The 19936-nt window shown below is 36.5% G+C and overlaps 1 protein-coding gene across 1 annotated transcript in view; it reads right to left on the reverse strand.

Moving 5' to 3' along the window:
* The window catches only part of LOC145664651 (uncharacterized), a 123280-nt gene extending 103619 nt beyond the window's left edge, over positions 1–19661 (reverse strand). The window contains exon 1 of the mRNA XM_081731487.1: positions 18436–19661. Within this exon, the coding sequence (XP_081587613.1) occupies positions 18436–18571 (136 nt within the window). The 5' untranslated portion in view covers positions 18572–19661. The remainder of the gene's footprint in view (positions 1–18435) is intronic.
* Between the last annotated feature and the right edge of the window lie 275 nt (positions 19662–19936).

Below are 19936 nucleotides of genomic sequence, written 5' to 3' on the forward strand. Positions count from 1 at the left end.
AACAAAAGGTCAAGACGAAGAATTGTGCGATTGTTATGAAAAATACTGATTGTTTTAAAAAGTCACAATAAACTGATTACGTTGCTTAAGCTCGCTCAGCTCATTTCATTGCAATCGAGTATATCCATTGCATTCCTAGTTTATTTGATACACTATTAACTAGTGGATTCTATCTATTGTTTCATTTTTCCTAACAATGAGACATATACGTAGTACTTGTAATATATCATCAACGAGCAACATACCAAAATACGTGCGGACACAAAGAATACATTAAGTATATTTGTCCTGCACTCATGAAGAAAATTAAAATGGCTGTAGTAAGTAAACCATCTTTGTATATACCAAAAACATACAATTAGGTTATTAGATAGCTAAACCCACGTTTACACAAATATTAATGCTCAAATCTAAATATGCTTACGGTCTATGTCCTGTTTGAAAGGATTAAATTGAAATAATAGGTTGTTAAGATACAGTTAAATCGACAATTTGCATGTACAGTTCAACACTGACTAGCGTAGATGGCGACATCCATTAGCGTCAGGCAGGCAACTGTCAAGTAGCGACATCCATTAGCGTCAGGCAGGCAACTGTCAAGTAGCGACATCCATTAGCGTCAGGCAGGCAACTGTCAAGTAGCGACATCTATTAATGTGACCGATTACATACAAAAATAAAACTTCTGTGCAGCGTACCCCAGGTATGAATTTGATGTATTTTGGTACACAGCAGGCCAGTAGCCAGCCCAAAAGTGTAGGATGGCCCGGTAGAAATTAGATGGGGCCCGATCCAACCATATTATAGTTCATTTGCAAGCCTACCTCGAAAATTTTAGGGGAGCAATAATAATTTAGGTAGGCCGGTCCTCCTAGACCCCTCCTGGATACGGGCCTGGTACCAGAATCTAAATTTCGAAACCCCAGGACGATTGACTATGTCAATTTTCTTTTATGGACAAAAAACATAATGTGCTGTCTTACGTACCAAAATTCGCACCAAAATTTGGTGAAGTTTTTCGACCATAAAAACATTGACACGGTCAATCGTCCTGAAGTTTCGAAATTTTGATTCTGAGTACCGAAATACATCGTATCCATACTCTGAAATCCGGTGCCCAGGACTTTTATTTTTGTGTGTGACTGTGTTATTATTAGGAGATTAACATGATGCACAGGAGGACTATAAGACATCTCTCGCTTATTGATAGGATGTATATACAAATAGTTATGGATGTTTTCGTTGAAACAGTAGGGTTGTTAACTTGCAATTAAATCGTCAAAATAGTTTTTAAATCTCCAAATTGTATACAGTTTAATACTCAATAGCGTAGATAGCGACATCTATTAGCGTCGGGATATCGACTGTCAAATAGGGACGTCTACTAACGTGGCTATTTATTATAAGAATATAAGCGTGATGCACAGGAGAACGATGAGACGTCTTTCGTTTATTGATAGGATGTATGTACAAATAGATACACTGAGAAAAATCCGTTCTCCGGACGGCGGTATATTGACCAAATATACGGAATCCTCTTGCTTACTACAGAAATCAGTACGGAGCATATGTTATCCATATGCTTCATCCGCATTGCCTTTAGATGTTACATCATGCCGTTGCAGGATGTCTGACATCTAACAGTTTTCCTCTGCTATATGCTATATATGTATGTCCATTTGTATCTGAGATCCTGACCGCCTACAATCTTTCATACGGAAAGTACGTACAGATGGAACCCTTATACAGAAAGTATTATAAAGCATGCGTTTTCAGTTATACGTCTGCTGTACGTTAAGTCCAAAAATTACAGGAATTACGCATGTAACATACCTTTTTAAGTAAGTCACCTACAATTTTTTTCTCAGTGTATTTTCAGTAAAATCAACCGAATAACTAACAGACTTTACACTACACTGAGAAAAATCCGTTATCCGGACAGTGGTATATTGTACAAATATGCGGAATCCTTATGTTTACTACGGAAATCAGAACGGAGCATACGTTCTTCATATGCTACGTACTTTTCCCGCTTAAATGTTATATCATGCCGTTGCAGGATGTCTGACATTTAACAGTCTTCCATATATTACATACGTATACGTTAGCCGTAACATAGAACTGACGTACCAGGTTATCATAAAATAAGTATCGCTATTCAGAGAACCCTGTAGACGTAATCACTCGACCGAATGCAACCGAACTTGATAGGAGTATATTTGGGAACATGCAGGAGCGATTGGTATAGAAAATAAAATGTTTCAATTTTTGCCACTAGAGGCAATTGTGGCGCTGTACAACGCTAAGTAAGTGCAGCGTGGAAGAAAAGTGACATTAGTGATGCTAAATGATAAAAAAGGATGTAATAACCTCTGCAGGTGCTTACTTACGCCCAGTGGCGTATTTACGATTTTGTTTCGGGGGGGGCTTTGCCTGGAAATGGGAAAATTCTGCAAGATATTTCATTTACTTTACTATATTAAGTAATATTTCGGGGGGGGCTTTAGCCCGGAAGCCACCCCCTAAATACGCCACTGCTTACGCCTGTATGTGTTTCAATGATATGGGTTTGAACGCCACTATATGCCAGAAGTGAATTGATGGTCATCCGATGTTTTTTTTTCATTTTCCCCGTACTCTTTGCCTTCTGATCAAAAGTCCTGGGTTCGATTCCCAGTGGAGATACACGTAAGTTGGATCCCATGTTAACCTGTAGGTCCCGTCTTTAGAAGGTCATCATCATCTCATGCGATACTAGTCACTTTCCTAGGGACTTTCACATCAAAGATCTGCCTTTGGACAGAAATCCACATTACCATCATCGCCCATAACAGATCGCTGCACCGCGGGGTCATTAATAGGAGTACAAATCAATGCCACGAGTCGCATGGGAGACATAATTACGACCTTTTTTTCATTGAATATGAATAATATCATTTGTCTTCCATACCACACTTACCGTACTTGACACTGAAACGGAGACTGGAGACGAGATTTGACACTAATCTTTTCCTGGAATTTTTGGGGGAGCTTGCGGTTTATGAGCACAGGAACGACTAACATTTAACTTCGTTTTTGTAAGATATCCACACAAATTTTAAAAGGACGCTTCAACTCAAAAGGCCTTTCCCCGTAAATCCGTCACTGACCACGGGGTATTAGATGCCACGTGACCAGCAGGAGAGATAATTACAGCCTTTCTTATCATTTAGCATCACTAGTGTCGTTTTACTTCCCGTTGCAATTAACTTGGTGTTGTACAGTGCCACAATTACCTCTGGTGGCGAATATTGGAACTTATCTTATTTTCCAAACCAATCGCTTCGCATGTTCCCAAATATACTCCTACCAAGTTTGGCTACATTCTGTCAAGTGGTTACGTCTCCAGAGTTCCCTGAACAGCGATACTTATTTTATGATAACCTGGTATGTTACGTATAACGTATACGTCAGCTATACGTTATACGTCCATCCGTATGTGGATTCTGATCGCCTATATATAGTTCTTTCGTTCGTACGGAAAGTACGCTTATTCGGAACACTTATACGAAAAATATGTATAAAAAATTGTTTTTTCAGTTATACGCCTGCTGTACGTTAAGCTCAAAAACTTCAGAATTTACACGTGCAACCTACATTTTTACGTACGCCACATATGTTTTTTTCTTTCTCAGTGTACTAATAAACTATCTTCTCTGAATTTCTTTTTAGAAAAATATTGTACTACAAAAGAAAATCGTTAATGGCAAACCTTATGATTCGTTGAAGAACGGTTGTAAGGTCCTGAAACGTTCCCAACAGAAAACATGAATGTTATAAGGACTTGCATAAAGAAATTAAGAGAGAGGTGACCGTCGATGTAACTTACTAGGAGGATAAAGAGAAGAAAAATCTGTCAGAGGAAATTGATCTAAAAAAAAAAAAGTAACATGACAGTAACCTATGAAATTAAATATAATGAGAAGAGAATAGATACAAATAAAGAACCGAGTTCATAAAGAATAAAGAACTTCAAATGGCGATTTCGGACGGCTGAAAACGAATCAAAAGATGGAACTGAACGAGGAGAAAAATACACTTGAAGAAAATAAGAACTTTTGAATAAACCACCAGAAAAACACAGAAAAGAAAACAGATGAAAGAACGGAAACTAAATATTCAATTGAAATGAGGAAATATTCTGCAAAAGTGAAAAGCAAAGGAAAACAGGAAAAAAAGAAAAAAACTAGGAGAAAGAAAAGAAGAGGTAAATGTGATGATTGTCCTGAAAGTAAAATCAGTTAAAGAGATCAGAATTAGGAAATATGAAAAGAGAAGAAAATGTGAGAAGTGCGCACGGAGACAGTTGAAAATTTGATGCTAGGAAATGAATTAGGACAAAGAAAGAAACGAAAGAAAGAGAAAATAGCATGAGAAAAAAATCAAAGAAAATTATCCTGGAAAGACGAGGCGCCATTAAAATATATTGTAAGAACAAAAGTAACCGCGCTGAAAGAATGAATTGCATGAAACTGGTTACCAGAAAAATGACATACTTCAGTATCGGGTTGTTATTGAAAAATTTATTTATACAGTAAAAAATATACTAAATTGTTGGAGCTGTTTTAGAGAAAATCACAATTTTGACCCTTCAGTAAACTATCCTTATTTTTTAGGATAGGAAGAAAATTCTAAAAATCTCCTGGAAAATCAAATAAAAACCTTAAGTTTAAAAATTTGGCTGAGATACATTGAATAATATTGCATCTAAACGAGCGTACATCAGAAATGGCAGACGGATAAATGTCGAAATATGAGTTTTTCGGTATCTATGGGACATGAAACGTGTACATCTGTTGAAATGTCGCTTTAAGAAAAACTCTTTCATCTTTTCTCCTATCATCACTTGAAAGTAAAAAAAAAAAAAAAGAAAAAAAAGAAAAAAGAAAAAGAAAAAAAGAAAAAAAAGAAAAGTAACGGATGAAAATTCGATAGGAAATTCCTGGAAGAGGACAAAGAAGAAAGCGAAAGCGAAAAACGGGTAGAGAAGAGATTAGAAGAAAACATGAAAGAAAGAGAAAGCAAAAATTTAGAAGAAAAGATGTTTGACGAGAACAAGAAGAAGAGCGACCGAAGTGAGGAAAAGAAGAGAGAACGTGGAGAAGGAAAGAAGGAAACAAGAAATGATAATTGAAGAAAATCTAATCAGAAAGATAATAAAAATGAAAGCTTGGATGGGAATTTAGAAACGGAAGAAAACTGCAGAAAAGAAACAAAAAAGAAGAAGAAGAGATAAGTACAGGAAAAGAAAACAACTCTGAAAAAGTTGGAAGTTACGTTGAGAGATTGTAATTAGCTCATACGTATCCTCTGTGAAATGTCAGGCTCCTTGCACTATAGAAGTCAAAGTACTTTATATCTGAGGAGCATTAACTAACGACTAAAACCGGACACCTGTGTAGTGAAGCAGTAATAACAGAGTTCTAAAAATCAGTTGGGGTCTAGTTTGCTTCCGTTTTCACTTGATGTTCGAATATCTCGAGTTCCGACATTCGAAATGTCAAAATTCCTTCATATTCGTGTTCCTGGTGGTCTAATTTACAACATATATGAAAATCAGGTGGGGTCCAGTTTGCTTCCCTGCAGCCGAAAAGTACATTGAAAGTGTCGTCAAAGAAATAACTAAAAAAAAAATAAGCTAAGGATCGAACGTCAGTATTTGTCACCCTAATTTACCTGTGACTTGTACAATCTGCGGCAAAAAACCTGCAACATGAGGATGTAAGTTTATTGTGAAACTACGCCTAACAGCACAGGGAATGAACATAACGTCTAAGTGGAACGAATCACGTCAGGATAAACCGCGGTCTCCTCCCGTGCACACTTATTTTGGAGCAAAAGACTTCGTCATTTCACAATAAACTTATATGCTCATGTTGCAGGTTTTTTGCCGCGGATTGTACAACCATCGAATTATCCCTTTCGCACTGTGCTGCACATATTACCATAATAGTCTTGGAGCAAATAGAAAAAGTTAAAACACACATATCAATCAATACATTTGTCTCGATCGATAGATGCTTTCACAATTAAAAGGTGTAATTAAAAACAGCAAAAATTGTTTCTGCTTTGAAAAGGACAATCCCTTATAAAACCGCAAACACGGTTTCGGGCGGCTTTCGCTTTCGAAAAGAGCTTTTTCGGTTTCAGTTTGGAAAATCGCATTTGTGGTTTCGTTTTGAAAACCGCTTTTGCGGTTTCGGTTTTGAAAACTGTTTTTGCGGTTTCGGTTTTGAAAACCGCTTTTGCGGTTTCGGTTTTGAAAACTGCATTTGCGGTTTTCGGTTTTCAGAAAATCGGTTTTCTCAAAAACCGAAAACCGTAAATGTCACAAAAATTCAACAGCACTAGTAAGAAATCTCTCCTCACAGTCATCATCGCTGTTGCCAACTCTGTTTCTTTGAAAATTGCCAAGTAACAATTCCAAAATTGTTAAAGTTTTGTATTATCAATGAAATAAATTTTGTTCTGGTCGTCAAAGGATGTAAAGTCACAAAATGCACTTTTTAAAAAATATAATCTAATCTATGAAGGGGTTTTGATTATCCTGTCGGAAATCTCAAATTGAAGACCTGAATTGCATAACATCCCAAGTCCAATCTTTCTCTTCGTATTTTGCGTTTTCTGCTTTTATATATATATATATATATATATATATATATATATATATATATATATATATATATATATATATATATATATATATATACATAAGGGCGGATCCAAGGGGGGCTAAGGGGCTATAGCCCTTCCCCTTGACGCTCAGGTTTACACTGCATAAAATGGGCTTCAATTTTGCTTTACACGGGATAAAACGGCAAATTATTGTTTAGCGCCTCCCTTGATCATATCCTGGATCCGCCACTGTATATATATATATATATATATATATATATATATATATATATATATATATATATATATATATATATATATATATATATTAGCATCTATGTTTCAAGGGATATTCACTGGCATAATACGTAAATCCAAATCAAATCCTTTAAAAAAATACAAAATAATTTCAGCTAAACAGAATAGCATGCCAAGTATATAATCTTGTCTTTCTTCTAAAATCACAAAAAGTACTCCGGTGGACTTGGAATGTTCTACAATTCAGGTCTTCAATTTGAAAAATAAATCTCAAAACGAATGAAGAAAATTTAAAAGTAATTTTTTTTACGGTCCTTTCAAACACCCAAGCTCCTCAACATTTATTTGTCAGGGTTGTTCCTGCCTTATTAGTAGCCCTGAAGTAAGGAATTGTCAAAATCTTAAAGAAGCCTCAAGTACGTCTAAAATCCCAAAGACAACTATGACTTCTAGAAAATAAAGTTTGGAATAAATTTTATTTATGATGTAACTGTATTAATGGCTATTCTGATAACACGAACTTATAAATAACTTTCTGCTCTCTGAACATTTTCCCGTTGTGAAGGGATAGTCAAAAAGAAATTAGTTATATCACCCAGAGTAAACACTTCCAAAACTAGGGGGTGTCCGGGAAATAGGGACGAATATTAAAGTGCTATAAAACGAATATAAAATATATTGAAAAAAAAACTTTTTACAAACATGTCGAGTAACTTCTCCCATTTATGTATACATACACATTAGGTAATTTTCTCACATTTATGTATGAAAAATTGTATCCGGCATATGACCAGCCAAGGCTGCACGGCTATGAGCAATGCGTTCATCGAAATTTGCGATGACGCGTTCACAAACATCTGGTGTGATGCCGTTAATAACCCTCTTAATTTCATCTTTCAGTTGTTGTATTGTCTGTGGTTTGTTCACGTACACTTTTGATTTCACAAATCCCCCCCCCCACACACACACAAAAAAGTCACAAGGGATAAGATCGCATGATCTGGCAGGCCATTCCTGATTTCCTCGCAGAGATAATTTTTTGAGGAAACTTTTCATTCAGCAGACCAATTATTTCACGGGATGTGTGAGAGGTCGCACCATCTTGCTGAAACCAAAAATCGTCATTTTCAATTTCCATTTCATCCAAAACTGGGAAAAACCAATCTGAAAGCATGTGTCTGTAATGGTCGCTGTTCACAGTGACGCCAGCTCCCTCATCGTCTTCAAAAAGTATACTATCTTGCTGAAACCAAAAATCGTCATTTTCAATTTCCATTTCATCCAAAACTGGGAAAAACCAATCTGAAAACATGTGTCTGTAATGGTCGCCGTTCACAGTGACACCAGCTCTCCCATCGTCTTCAAAAAAGTATGGGCCAATCACTTCCTCTGCCCAGTACCGACACCACACAGTCGTGCGTTGAGGATGCATCTGTTCTTCCACAGTCACTTGCGGATTTTCTGTACCCCAAATTCTGCAATTCTGCTTATTAACGTACCCACTGAGATGGAAGTGTGCCTCATCTGAGAAAATTATTCTTGTCGTGAAGTTCTCGTTCTCCGCTTGTCGAGCCAATACCCATTGAGCAAATCGATGTCTCTTTCCATGATCTGTAGGCTTCAACTTTTGTGTAAGTTGAATCTTGTATGCATGCATTCTCAGATCTTTCGACAAGATTTCATGCAGTGAACTTGGTGATAAATTCAATTGTTGAGCTCGTCGGCGAACTGATTTCATGGGACTTACGGTCACACTGTCACGCACGACAGCAATATTTTCTTCTGTTCGAACAGTACGTGGTCTTCCAGTTTGCTTAACATTTAACACTGATGCTGTGGTCTCAAACTTCAAGACCAACTTTCCGAACTGATGATTCAGTAGGAGCAACATTGCGTCCAAGTGTCACACGCAAATCTCGAACGTTTGCCGTGGGATTTTCCTTGTTTTTGAAATAACTTTTAATCACTTGGATGCGTTGCTTTGTTGTCAAACGCTCCATGCCGAAATAAACACTAACCAACGCGGTAAACACTAACCAAAGACAGAGGATAAACGCGGTAAAACCCACGGCTGCCAACCGTCATAAGACAAAATGCGAAATTCAAATTCGTCCTTATTTCCCGGGCACCCTCTACAACAATTAGCTAATAATGTTCCTCCGTTTTCACATTCAAATAAACACCAAATATTATTTTGCAAAGAGGACAGACCAGAGATCACACTCTGTATTCTACATTCTATGCATGTATGTAGAAGTATGAAGAACAGTAGCTATGGCGGAATTAATAAAAATCTCATCTTTATCATTCTTTGGCATTTCAATCACATTTATAGGTATAAATTATTGGATTAAGTTATCCTCCAGATAGATGTATATAACGTTAATACACTTGTCATAATTCGAGATAGTATCTATCACGAGTAATCTTTACCATAAGCTTAAGATCTAATATTAATCGCATAAGCGACAAAGGTCGTTGTTTAATTCTCAGGATTACTGTAAATCTTTGTCGTATTAAGGCAGATCCAGTTTTCACTTTGAGTGGCGTGTGTCGATGTATCCAGGTAAAGCAAAAGGTAAATGGTAACCTCTATTTAGGGATAGGCAATTGGGGGTCCAAGGGCGTCATACTTTCTATATTCGACATTTACAGGAAGGGGGGTGGTTTTTACTATTCTACCACATTCTAGTCAGGGCCGGTCCTAGGCAATTTGTCGCCCCGTGCAATGGTATCATTTGCCACCCCCACCCCTTTCTCGAGAAAGAACAAATCTTAAAAGCCACAATTTTAGGCATGGTACCCTATCATGAACAATGAAGGGGAGGGAAGGGGCACTCGCACTCAGAAAGGCCTAAACACTACAAATAAAATATCGTTGTGTCTGCTATTTATTTCTTTAAATAATAATCTATTATGTTAGTGAAAGATACAACAAACACACCTGCAGAGGAGAGATAGTAATCCCTTTTTTTGAATTCAATATCGAACTTCAATCTCAATATATCAGTTTGCAATTCCAGTGCAACTAGCTCATTTATTTTTGTTTCTTCATATTCCTTCTATGTTAAAATAAAATAAAAACTTTTTTCCACTTCAGTGACGAGGAGTTTGTGACAAAGCCAAGACTAGTTTTCACATCAAAACTGTGATAACTAACTAAATGGAACAGGTGTTCGCTACTGTTCGAGGATTCAATTCTTGTGCTTGACAACAATCAAGCTATTTATGCTAGGATTTATTTGATTATTCTTTTAGCACTGTCCATGTGACCTTAAACAAACGCGACCTAAACATGATCTATGAGTGTAGTATTCAAATCCTGTAGAAGGTCAGCTTAGTAAATTTAACTACCATCATCATGAAGCATGTTTCCAATAAGATATATTAATGTTAATATATTATGACAGATTTTGCCGACCCGTATAAATCTACATGTTGCACATATGGCAATAGTTCTAGTCTTCCCACGAGAAGAGAAATTTCCCGTCTCATCTGGGAAACGAGACGAAAAATGGCCTACTGAATAAGAGACGAGGATATAAACTAGGGATGGGAAAACCGGTTTTTATAAAAACCGAAAACCGGTTTCTATAAAAACCGAAACCCGAAAAACCGACATTTCGGTTTTCTCCAAAAACCGGTTCGGTTTTTCACCGAAACCGGTTTCGTGAAAACTTTTCGAAAACACATAAAACTATTTCTGTGGAAATGGATTCGGTTTCCGGAGAACAACGAAACACCATTCTGGTCAGAAATAGAACAAATTTTGAAAAAAAACGGAATCGGTTTTGAAAAAACCGAAACCGGACCAGGTAAAAACTGAACCGGTTTTGGAGAAAACCGATAACCGGTTTCGGTGAAAAACCGAACCGGTTTTGAAGAAAACCGAAACCGGTTTCGATGAAAAACCGAAACCGGTTTTTTAAACATTTTTAAAAACCGGTTTCGGTTTTTCTAAAAACCGAAAAAAACGGTTTTTGTGCCCACCACTAATATAAACATGGCAATTATTGTCTGGTTTTCCGAGATTAAAATCCAGACGAGACAAGAAATTTCTCGAGTTTCGTGGGGAACACTAGTTTAACCAAGTCTTAGATTTAAAAAAAAAGTTTTAGTCTTACATGATACAAAATCTATAAACTGATAAAGTAATTGTACGAACATAGGAAACATCTTTTATCAACATTTAAGGATATGTAAGTCATTGCACAATATAGTCTAATAATAAATGTAATGTTGTTATATCATATCCATCGTGGAGCTCACGTCACGCAAAATAACTCTAAATGAAATTAAGAGTCTCACGGGCAACACTACCCTAGTAGCAAGAAAGCTTTCGGCCAATTGGCGCTTGCTTGGCTTTTGGCTTTCTATGCTTGCACTTGAAGCGCATGCTTTCATACAATCTGCCTTTTGTTGTACTTGCAAGGGATGCTTTAGACCTTTTCACAAAGTGTCATACCACTTTACTGGTCGTTCATTGGCTATTGACTTGGCTTCACTTGTAAAACGCTTAAGTTAAGCTTGAATGAAACACTGAGTGCAAGGTTACCTCCATGTAACTTCGTTACTGAAATCCAGCTTGCAGCATGCTTGCACGCTTTTCAATCAAGCTGGCTACAAGCTTAGAAGACTTGCAATTCAAGCTTACAGCAAGCGGTTTGCTAGTTATCTCTGCTACTAGAGTATTTACATTCAGATACCCATTAAACAGAGTCTAGGTGAACCCCTAAGCTGTATTGGATAGAACTAGAAAAAAAGTATGTATTCGATATATACTTTTTTGGACTAAATGTACGCCAGGAGAGCTATATATTCGAACTTGAATTATTTTCTTATTGTAACGCGAACGGAATGCTAAATTTCTTGAATTATTTTTGTAACACACACACAAAATGATTTTTCAAAACTATACTAAAAAGAACAAAACCAACAAGATTAGTGAACGAGACATCATAAATCGTACAGTAATTTCAGGTACTCATTCAATCTTCACTAAATTTAACACATATAAATGTCTTGATATATTTGTATAAATCTCACACTTGTATTGTAGCATTTTTTGATCCCAATATATGAGGAATCAAAATTTGGGCTTTTGACGTTAGAAAGGAACATTGAAAAATCGTAACAACCTCGTATATCCACTGCTGTAGTTTAACAAAGATGAAATGGCAACAAATTTGACTGTGGACTGTTGTAATTTTACAGAAAATTCTAGCAAGATAAAAAATCATGTAACCAATAAAGGATATTCGGAAAATAAGTATCCCTTCCATTCCCCCTCAGAGAAATCGTAAAGAAATGAAGAGGCAAACCTACGGTTTAATAAGAGAACCATCCATACATCATTTAATATAAACGACCAATATTTTGCACTTGACGCTATCACAGTGTTAGCAATGCTAAACTATCTTGCTATCCTTGGTTGGGAGTGTCTTGTTCATCTGCTCTACAATCCCGATCTCGCGCCCAGCAACTACATCTCTTTCCGACATTGAAGAAAGAGCTCGCGAAAGGCAGATTGGAACCAACGATGAAATGAAGATAGCCGTAAAGGAGTTGCTCCGTACACATTTTGTTCTAAGAGGGTCTTTTAAATCTTCCTTTCAACCTCCTTGGTTCTTATGTGGAAAAGTAAAGTAAGCCTTGCTCTTTATTATCTATGGTTTGTTTTAAGACATTTTATATTACGCTTATAGACTCTTTCGTGGCTAAGCGGTAAACGTACATGCCTTTGGTGTGGAAAAGCCGGGTTCGATTCCCAGTGAAAGCTTATGTGGTTCGGATCCCGTATTAAGCTGTAGGTCCGTGTCTTATATAGCATCGCTCCTGAAAAGGACGATAAACTAAAAATCAAATCAGATCAAATTTATATTACACTTATAATTAAATGTGCTACTTTGTCAAGCGTGAAGGATATTGAAACTTAACTAGCACTGAAAAGATATTCGAGGTAAAGATTCTATGCGTACAATCATTCGAACATATTCTTAGTTTGTGATTGTACTATATTCAGTTCATATAAAATAATTTTCACGTAATTAAAGTACAGTAAATTACAAAAATGAAATCTTTAATCTCAAATGGAATTAAGTTTTACGTCCCACTGTTATGCCAGCTAGGCTAAAGGAGAAGATGAGAAATAAATGAAATGGTGGGAGAAAGTGGGAAGAAACGGGACAACCTCGAGAAAACTCACGCGCACAGTGTTTATCCATCACAAAACTCACTTGGCACGAGCTGGGATCGAACCAAAAACCCATGCACGAGAGGTGAAAGCTCTACCATCAAGCCACTGCGGCCCTTTTATGCAATTTTTAATTTATCGTCCCACGCATATGCCTTTTAGGCTAAAAGAGACAGATGATTAATGAAAGTGATAATTGATGGAAAGATTTTGCTGGAAAGATAATAGGGGAGGAAAAGTGATAACTCCGAGAAAACTTACAGATAAAATGCTGTCCACCACAAACTCACGTAACTTGGAATCGAACTAGAAACCCTTAGTAGGCTACCATAGGTGATCACTGTACAATTCAGTCACCCTGCCCCCACTCAGTAATTAATATTTAGTGACTGATGAATTGGCGAATATTGTATTGCCGTCAGAAGTACAAAAAAAAAAAAAAAAAAAAAAATCAAGTATATAGGCACAATATGAAATTCTGTTCAAATTACTATTTATGATATCAGAATCTCATTCCGCTGGGAGTTTTAAGTTATATTTTTTTTCTGGCTGGACTGCTCTTATAGTGTATACACTACCTAAAATGTAAAGAGCACGTATAAAATAAATTGCAAGTATACTGTTTATTCTACGTACGGAGCTGTTTACATTTTTTTTTTCATATACTGGTATGTTGTTTATCATTGCCTTTCAGTTGCTGTACACAGATGTTACAAAAAGAAAAGAATGAAAGAAAACAAAAACGCTTGCGATACTCATTTATCTCGTTAACCCAGGCAGCAGTCACGAACGTGATAATAATTTAACTGTGAACGAGTCGTCCTTCGTAACTTTTTGTACAGCTCATTATTATCCACTAGTCTCTAATTTTATGATAGTTTATAACTTTTGGAGAAGATACAGTGAATCGGTGACAAAAGGTGATAATGTGAAAGATTTGTGGTTCGTTTCTAGGCCGTGTCAGCTTATGATAAGCAACGTCGTGCTTTTTTTCAATTTCGTTTCCTTCCACTGTTTCTATTCCATCAATCTTTCCTTCAGCATTTACTAGCATTACGCTAGTGGATCTGAAAAGATTGTAATCTTGCTATATCCGTCCGTCTGTTACTCTACACGATAAATCTTGAACGAAAAGGACTTTTATTTTTTTTTAATAGACAGTTAGAGCGATTATTTCCACTGAGATTGTTAATGGAACCAATCCTTCTGACCTCCCTATGTCGTCCACCCCCCAATTAGACATTTGTAAGTATAGCTCTGGCGGTGGCAGACTCATTGTATTTGATCTCAGTTTATTTATCCTTGGTACAGCTTAATAGTTAGACCAGCACGCCTTCTTCCTGATCATCATGTCGGCATAGTTATACGACGATGCCTGTAGTTCATCAGAGTATCCATGTAGTACAAAAAAATATTGTAAGGATCCCCATAAAATATTGCAATATATACGTACAATGGTTGTTCGCCAAGCGAACTATTCCAGAGTTGAAATATCCCATTCGGATCTCAGGAAGAGGTGTATCGTAGGTGAGAGTATTGAAGAAGAGTGTAACACCGAAATAATACAAGCGAGGACAAATAAGGATGAAAGATTGAAAATGGAAACATGAAACATGTGTTACGGGCAATGGCGCAAACAGGGTATTATTTCGGGAGGAGCCAAGACTACCTAGTACAGTGGTTTGTAAACGACGTGCTGCGCCATTTAATATGGACGAAATTGAAAGTTTGAAATCCCCCGACTACAAGAAATTTAGTTATTCCTATTATTAACATGCTAAAAGCCTTAAACTTAAAATTCAAATTCAGAATTATTAAGACAATATTTCGCACGTGATATCTCATGCCTGAATAATTACTACAGATTAAAGGCACTCTTCACGCACGGTGCGTGTATGTGTTTAAGTTTTAAAGATATTGGACAAATGACAACCAATAATGATTGTCTGGAAATTATACAAAACAAAAAATTCTACAGCGCTGCTGTATAAGGTAGGACAGGTTAGTTTCGGAGGGGACCTGGGCCCCCGAGCTCATCGCTGGTTGCGCCACTAGTTACGGGCAGAGAGATTACAAAATTTAAAGAGAGAGAAGAGGCAGAGTAATTTAGATTTTGTGGAAGTACGCAAGTTTCTTATTTTACGTTCCATACATATGTCCTGTAGGCCAAAGGACACGGATAATTAATGAAAGTGAATAATTATGAGATAATTGGTGGAATGAGAATGTGGAAGGATATGGAAGAACCTCAAGAAAACCTACGGACTCAGTGTTATTTACATGATCCAGAATTCAACCAGGATCTCCCTCCTATCATAGATCAGCCTTCTACTATTGAGCCATTATGCGCCTGCCCTGGAACATGTAAAGTTAGATACGAAGGTACTGGGAGAAGATGAAGGAAAACAATTACAAATGAGGCATTGAGAGCCTAAAACAATCTAGTCACATTACCAAAGTTGTGAGAAAAATAAGTCATCAAGTTTGTACGGAACACTTAATTATTCTATATAAAAAATACACTTTTCTTAACTTGTGAGAATTACTTACAAAATTTGGATATGATTTTTTAAAGCTCTGAAATTAGCTTCAGATAGATGTCTTAAAAATAAAATACCTCCAAAATGACCCAAAAGTGGACAACTTTCTTGCGCACAGAACGTGTCTAATATTCTGTTCGAGTAGCGAAAAAGTAGGCTAATTAGTGTGGGAATGATTCTGGTAAAGTTACTAAATGGAAAGCTTATGGAAGTAGAATTTGTACCTAATTAGATTATAATGATCAGACTTAATAGAATCAGGGAAAAGTTCTCGGGGTGATACAGACACCTTATGTGTTGATCATTTCGTATACGAAATGTGGCTTAGGAGAAAGAAATGAGAAAGGATAAGGATGACAAGCTCTTGTCAACAAAACTCTCTAGCAACAATGACCGCTCAGTTCAACCAGCACAAGAAAAGATATGTTGGAAGTTTCTAATACATTGAATGCCAAAAATAATGGGAAACCTACCTAATAAAGTATGGGATCTTCTCGAGCATGGAGAAGTGCAGTTCTACTTGGCAGGGACACGAAAGGAGGGACACTTTGAAGCAAAAAGTAAAACTTTCTTTTTTGTGAATCGGAAAGTTTTATTGGTCTGTATAAACAAGTGAAAGGAGTTTTCATGGATCGGAAAAATTTCATTAAGATGTAGAAACAAGTAGAAAAGTTCTTCATAAACCGACAATTTTTAATATTATATATAGTGATATTAGGTGGAAAATTTTCCACTATGTTTAACTGCACATTGAGCTACAAAATTGAATTCCTGTAGGAGAAAGCTAGACAGCAACATATTATAATTTTCCAATTAGCTTTCAAGAACCGGAAAATTTTCTAATATTTCAAGTTGGAAAGTAAAAATTTACATAGTATTTCTTTCTCTGCGAGCTCCTTCGTGGCTAAGCGTGCGCGCCTTTGGCGTGGGAGATCTGGGTTCGATTCCCGGCGGAAGCTGATGTGGTTCGGATTCTACGTTAATCAGTAGATCCCGTCTCATGTAGCCTCGCTGCTGAGAGGGCGTTAAACTCAAAATCATTTCAACTCTCTTTCTCTCTTTCTCTCTCTCTCTCTCTCTCTCTCTCTCTGTCTGTGTGTGTGTGTGTGTGTAAAGTGCAGGGAACATACATCGAGTTCGTAGAGTACAAATATCCCATTCTATTTATCTAAAATGTAACAAGAAAGCGAAAAGAAACAATTGTGAATTTATTAATTATTACAAAAACAGAAAATTTCACTATATCTTCCCATATAGGCTTGCCAATGTGATGAAATAACTACATAAAAGTTCCTTATGAAGATTGTTTTTGTAACAGAAAATAAAAAGAAATGCTTTGATTTTATTGTGTTTCACACTCGTAAATTATAACTTCAATATTGGAGTTTTGTATAATCAATATCTTAGAGCAGATATTTTGTATTGTAAAACTATTGTTATTATGTATAAAAATGTATTAGAAATAATAACTATTCGATAGAACAAGTACAAATATAAAAAGAAATATATTTTTTATTCTGTACATTAAAATCAAATTATTTGTTGCTTTTAGAACGCAACGCTAATAGCGCAGCTTTTTGCGTTTCTTTTATTATTTTATTGGAAGAACAACTACACAGTGAGCTTGCTTGTTAGTTACATTTTACTTTCTCTTCTGAGTGAATGAATAAATGTTTATTTTCCAGAAAATGATCAGTATTTGTTTTCACGAGTATCAGTATAATTGAAACTATTATTCATATCCAGGGGCGTCATTTCAGACTTCGCTTGAGGAGGGCAAGAGCACCACCCACATAAGAATTTCACGTTTTGTACTAGTATATTAGTAGACAATCGATTAAAATATGCATTCCTCAAACTCTGGGGGGGGGCAATTGCCCCCTTCTACCCCCATAAATGACACCCCTGTTTATATCTTTTTGAAAGTTAATAGTAAACATGATATGCCTATCATTTTTGTCTCCTAGACCCGCCACTCCCATTTAGCTGTCATAACTCTCACTTGAAATAAATTTCATGGGCTATTTACCAATAATGCTCAATATGCAAGCATTTAACGCGTTCATAAAAACTTCTTTAAAAAAAATGATTCTCGCTTAAGAAAATTCTGAACCACAATTATCTCAGAATAAATTAGGTTTCTATTTTCGATAACCTAAATTAAGACTGAATATAATTGTATTTTTCTAACAATTAAGGAGAGTCTCCAAATTTGTATGGGTGATATTAATCCCTTTTAAAATATTATGGTGACGATAGTGGTGAATATAATCTGCTAACATATACGTACCAAAATGCCAATAGGGGCCGCGGTGGCCGGGGTAGAGTGTTCACCTCCGGTGCATGGGATACCAGGTTCAAACCCTGCTGACGCCAAGTGAACTTTGTGGTGGACAAACACCGTGTGCGTGGGTTTTCTCGGGGTTCTCCCGTTTCCTCCCACTTTCTCCATTCCACCATTTCATTCATTTCTCATAATCACCGTCTCCTTTAGCCTAGCCGGCATAATCGTGGGACGTAAAAAATGCCAAAAAAAAAAAAACAGAATAATCAACACCAAGAATTGAAGCCACACGATGCTGAGCAATTTTGCCCTTATCAATCAATACGAAGACCAGCTATTTGAGTCTGGTGTAAAAATAAATAAATAAAAATAAAATTGTAAAAAAGTAAATAAAAATAAAAATAACAAAAAGTTGACATGTTTTCTTACAGACTTAGTTAATGTAATCAGAAGTTTTCTCGTATGAAAGCATAAAAATAGAACAAACAAAAATATGCTTGACTTACTTGTTAACTGAATTCGAGAAAAAAATCCTCTTGCTACGTCCAGCGTTGGTTGTTGAACGATGTAAATGAAATACAGAAAGAAGAAACCGAGAAGACTGGAAGTAATTAGTAAATAGCGTCCTTTATTTTGAGTCATTTTGTTCTATGCTTGGTCCGGCTTCATTTAATTAATCTAATTGGGATTTCTCAAAGCCTCAGAAAAATGCTCCAAGAATGCATCACTTTCCGTCTCAGCATTTTCGTCGCTATGCCATCTACTCCTCGTCGCATCAGTGGTATAGTCATTTCAATAAAGTATCGAGTTATGATTTATTATACGTATAATATTCTTTGGTCTTCTTTTATAAAAAGGTTTAGTTTGTGACCTGAACTTTAGTCCACATGTTGAAAAAAAAATAAATGTGGATTTTCTACATTGGATAATTACTTTGCATTTAAGTTGATCTCAATAATAATAATAATAATAAAATCATACGAATTAGAGTTAGAAATGATAAGATAGCTTATATACTTTTTTTTTTTTTTTAACTTACGAATGTCAGCAATTTTGTAGTATCAAACGAGAATATATTTTTTGAATTATTGGATGCTTAACCGATTGTGTCTGCATTAAGTTTGTCAAAGATAGAATGAGCGTTAATTCTATAACGTTGAAAGAATCACACAATAGCAAAACGAAACAAATCTATTTTGTTTTTCGCTTCCCGCACTCCTGAGATGGTTGTCTATAGTACCACTCGCGCAATAAATACGTAATCTTGTGCATAAATGTGTAGGCACTGGTGCATGTATGTAGTAGTAAATCCGAATCAGCAAGTTTCACAGCTGTGTTCCGTCAGTAAATCACCAAATCAAGAGCGGCAGTTGTTTATCATTGAGAGAGAAACTGGAATTCTGGGGAGCACTTTCATGAGAGTAGGATGTAAATAAGTTGTGGTGAAACCGAATGGAGAGGAGGGGTTACATAGCAACAGAAACTAACTGGGAACAGCACTGCCACTATCAGTGCTGCAAGCGACTGAGAATTTTTAAAAAAGCCATTTGGTTCGTAAAGACAGAGTTGTGAATTGTGATTCAGAGAGTATCGCTGGTTTGTTACTCCGAGGACAAAGAGGCGGGATTTCTAATGCTGAACGGACTATCACCAGCCGCTATAACACGAGTCACTCGCACGCACTCTCTCCAACACTGATGTGTTCTAGTGAGCAGCAGAAATGGAAGTAAATTGTGGACAGTCGATCACAAGCGGCAGGAAGTATTAGCGGATCTGGGAAGTGATAGGCAGCGTGCCCACTGATTTGAGTCACAAAAGTTATTCCATTTTGGCTTTCGTAACTAACATTGTGTTAGCTATTTTATTCCGCTTTGGTTTTTGTAGTTAGTGATGCGTTAAAGGTCGATGCAGTTAGCTTCGCTTCCGAATTAATCCCATTCATAATGCCTGCCACTCTTTTTCCTGATTTTTTTCCGCATTTTGCGCAATGACATACATATCTTTTCA

The sequence above is a fragment of the Thermobia domestica genome, chromosome 11 (assembly GCF_964235325.1).
Source record: "Thermobia domestica chromosome 11, izTheDome1.hap1.1, whole genome shotgun sequence".
In the NCBI taxonomy this organism is placed as follows: Eukaryota; Metazoa; Arthropoda; class Insecta; order Zygentoma; family Lepismatidae; genus Thermobia; species Thermobia domestica.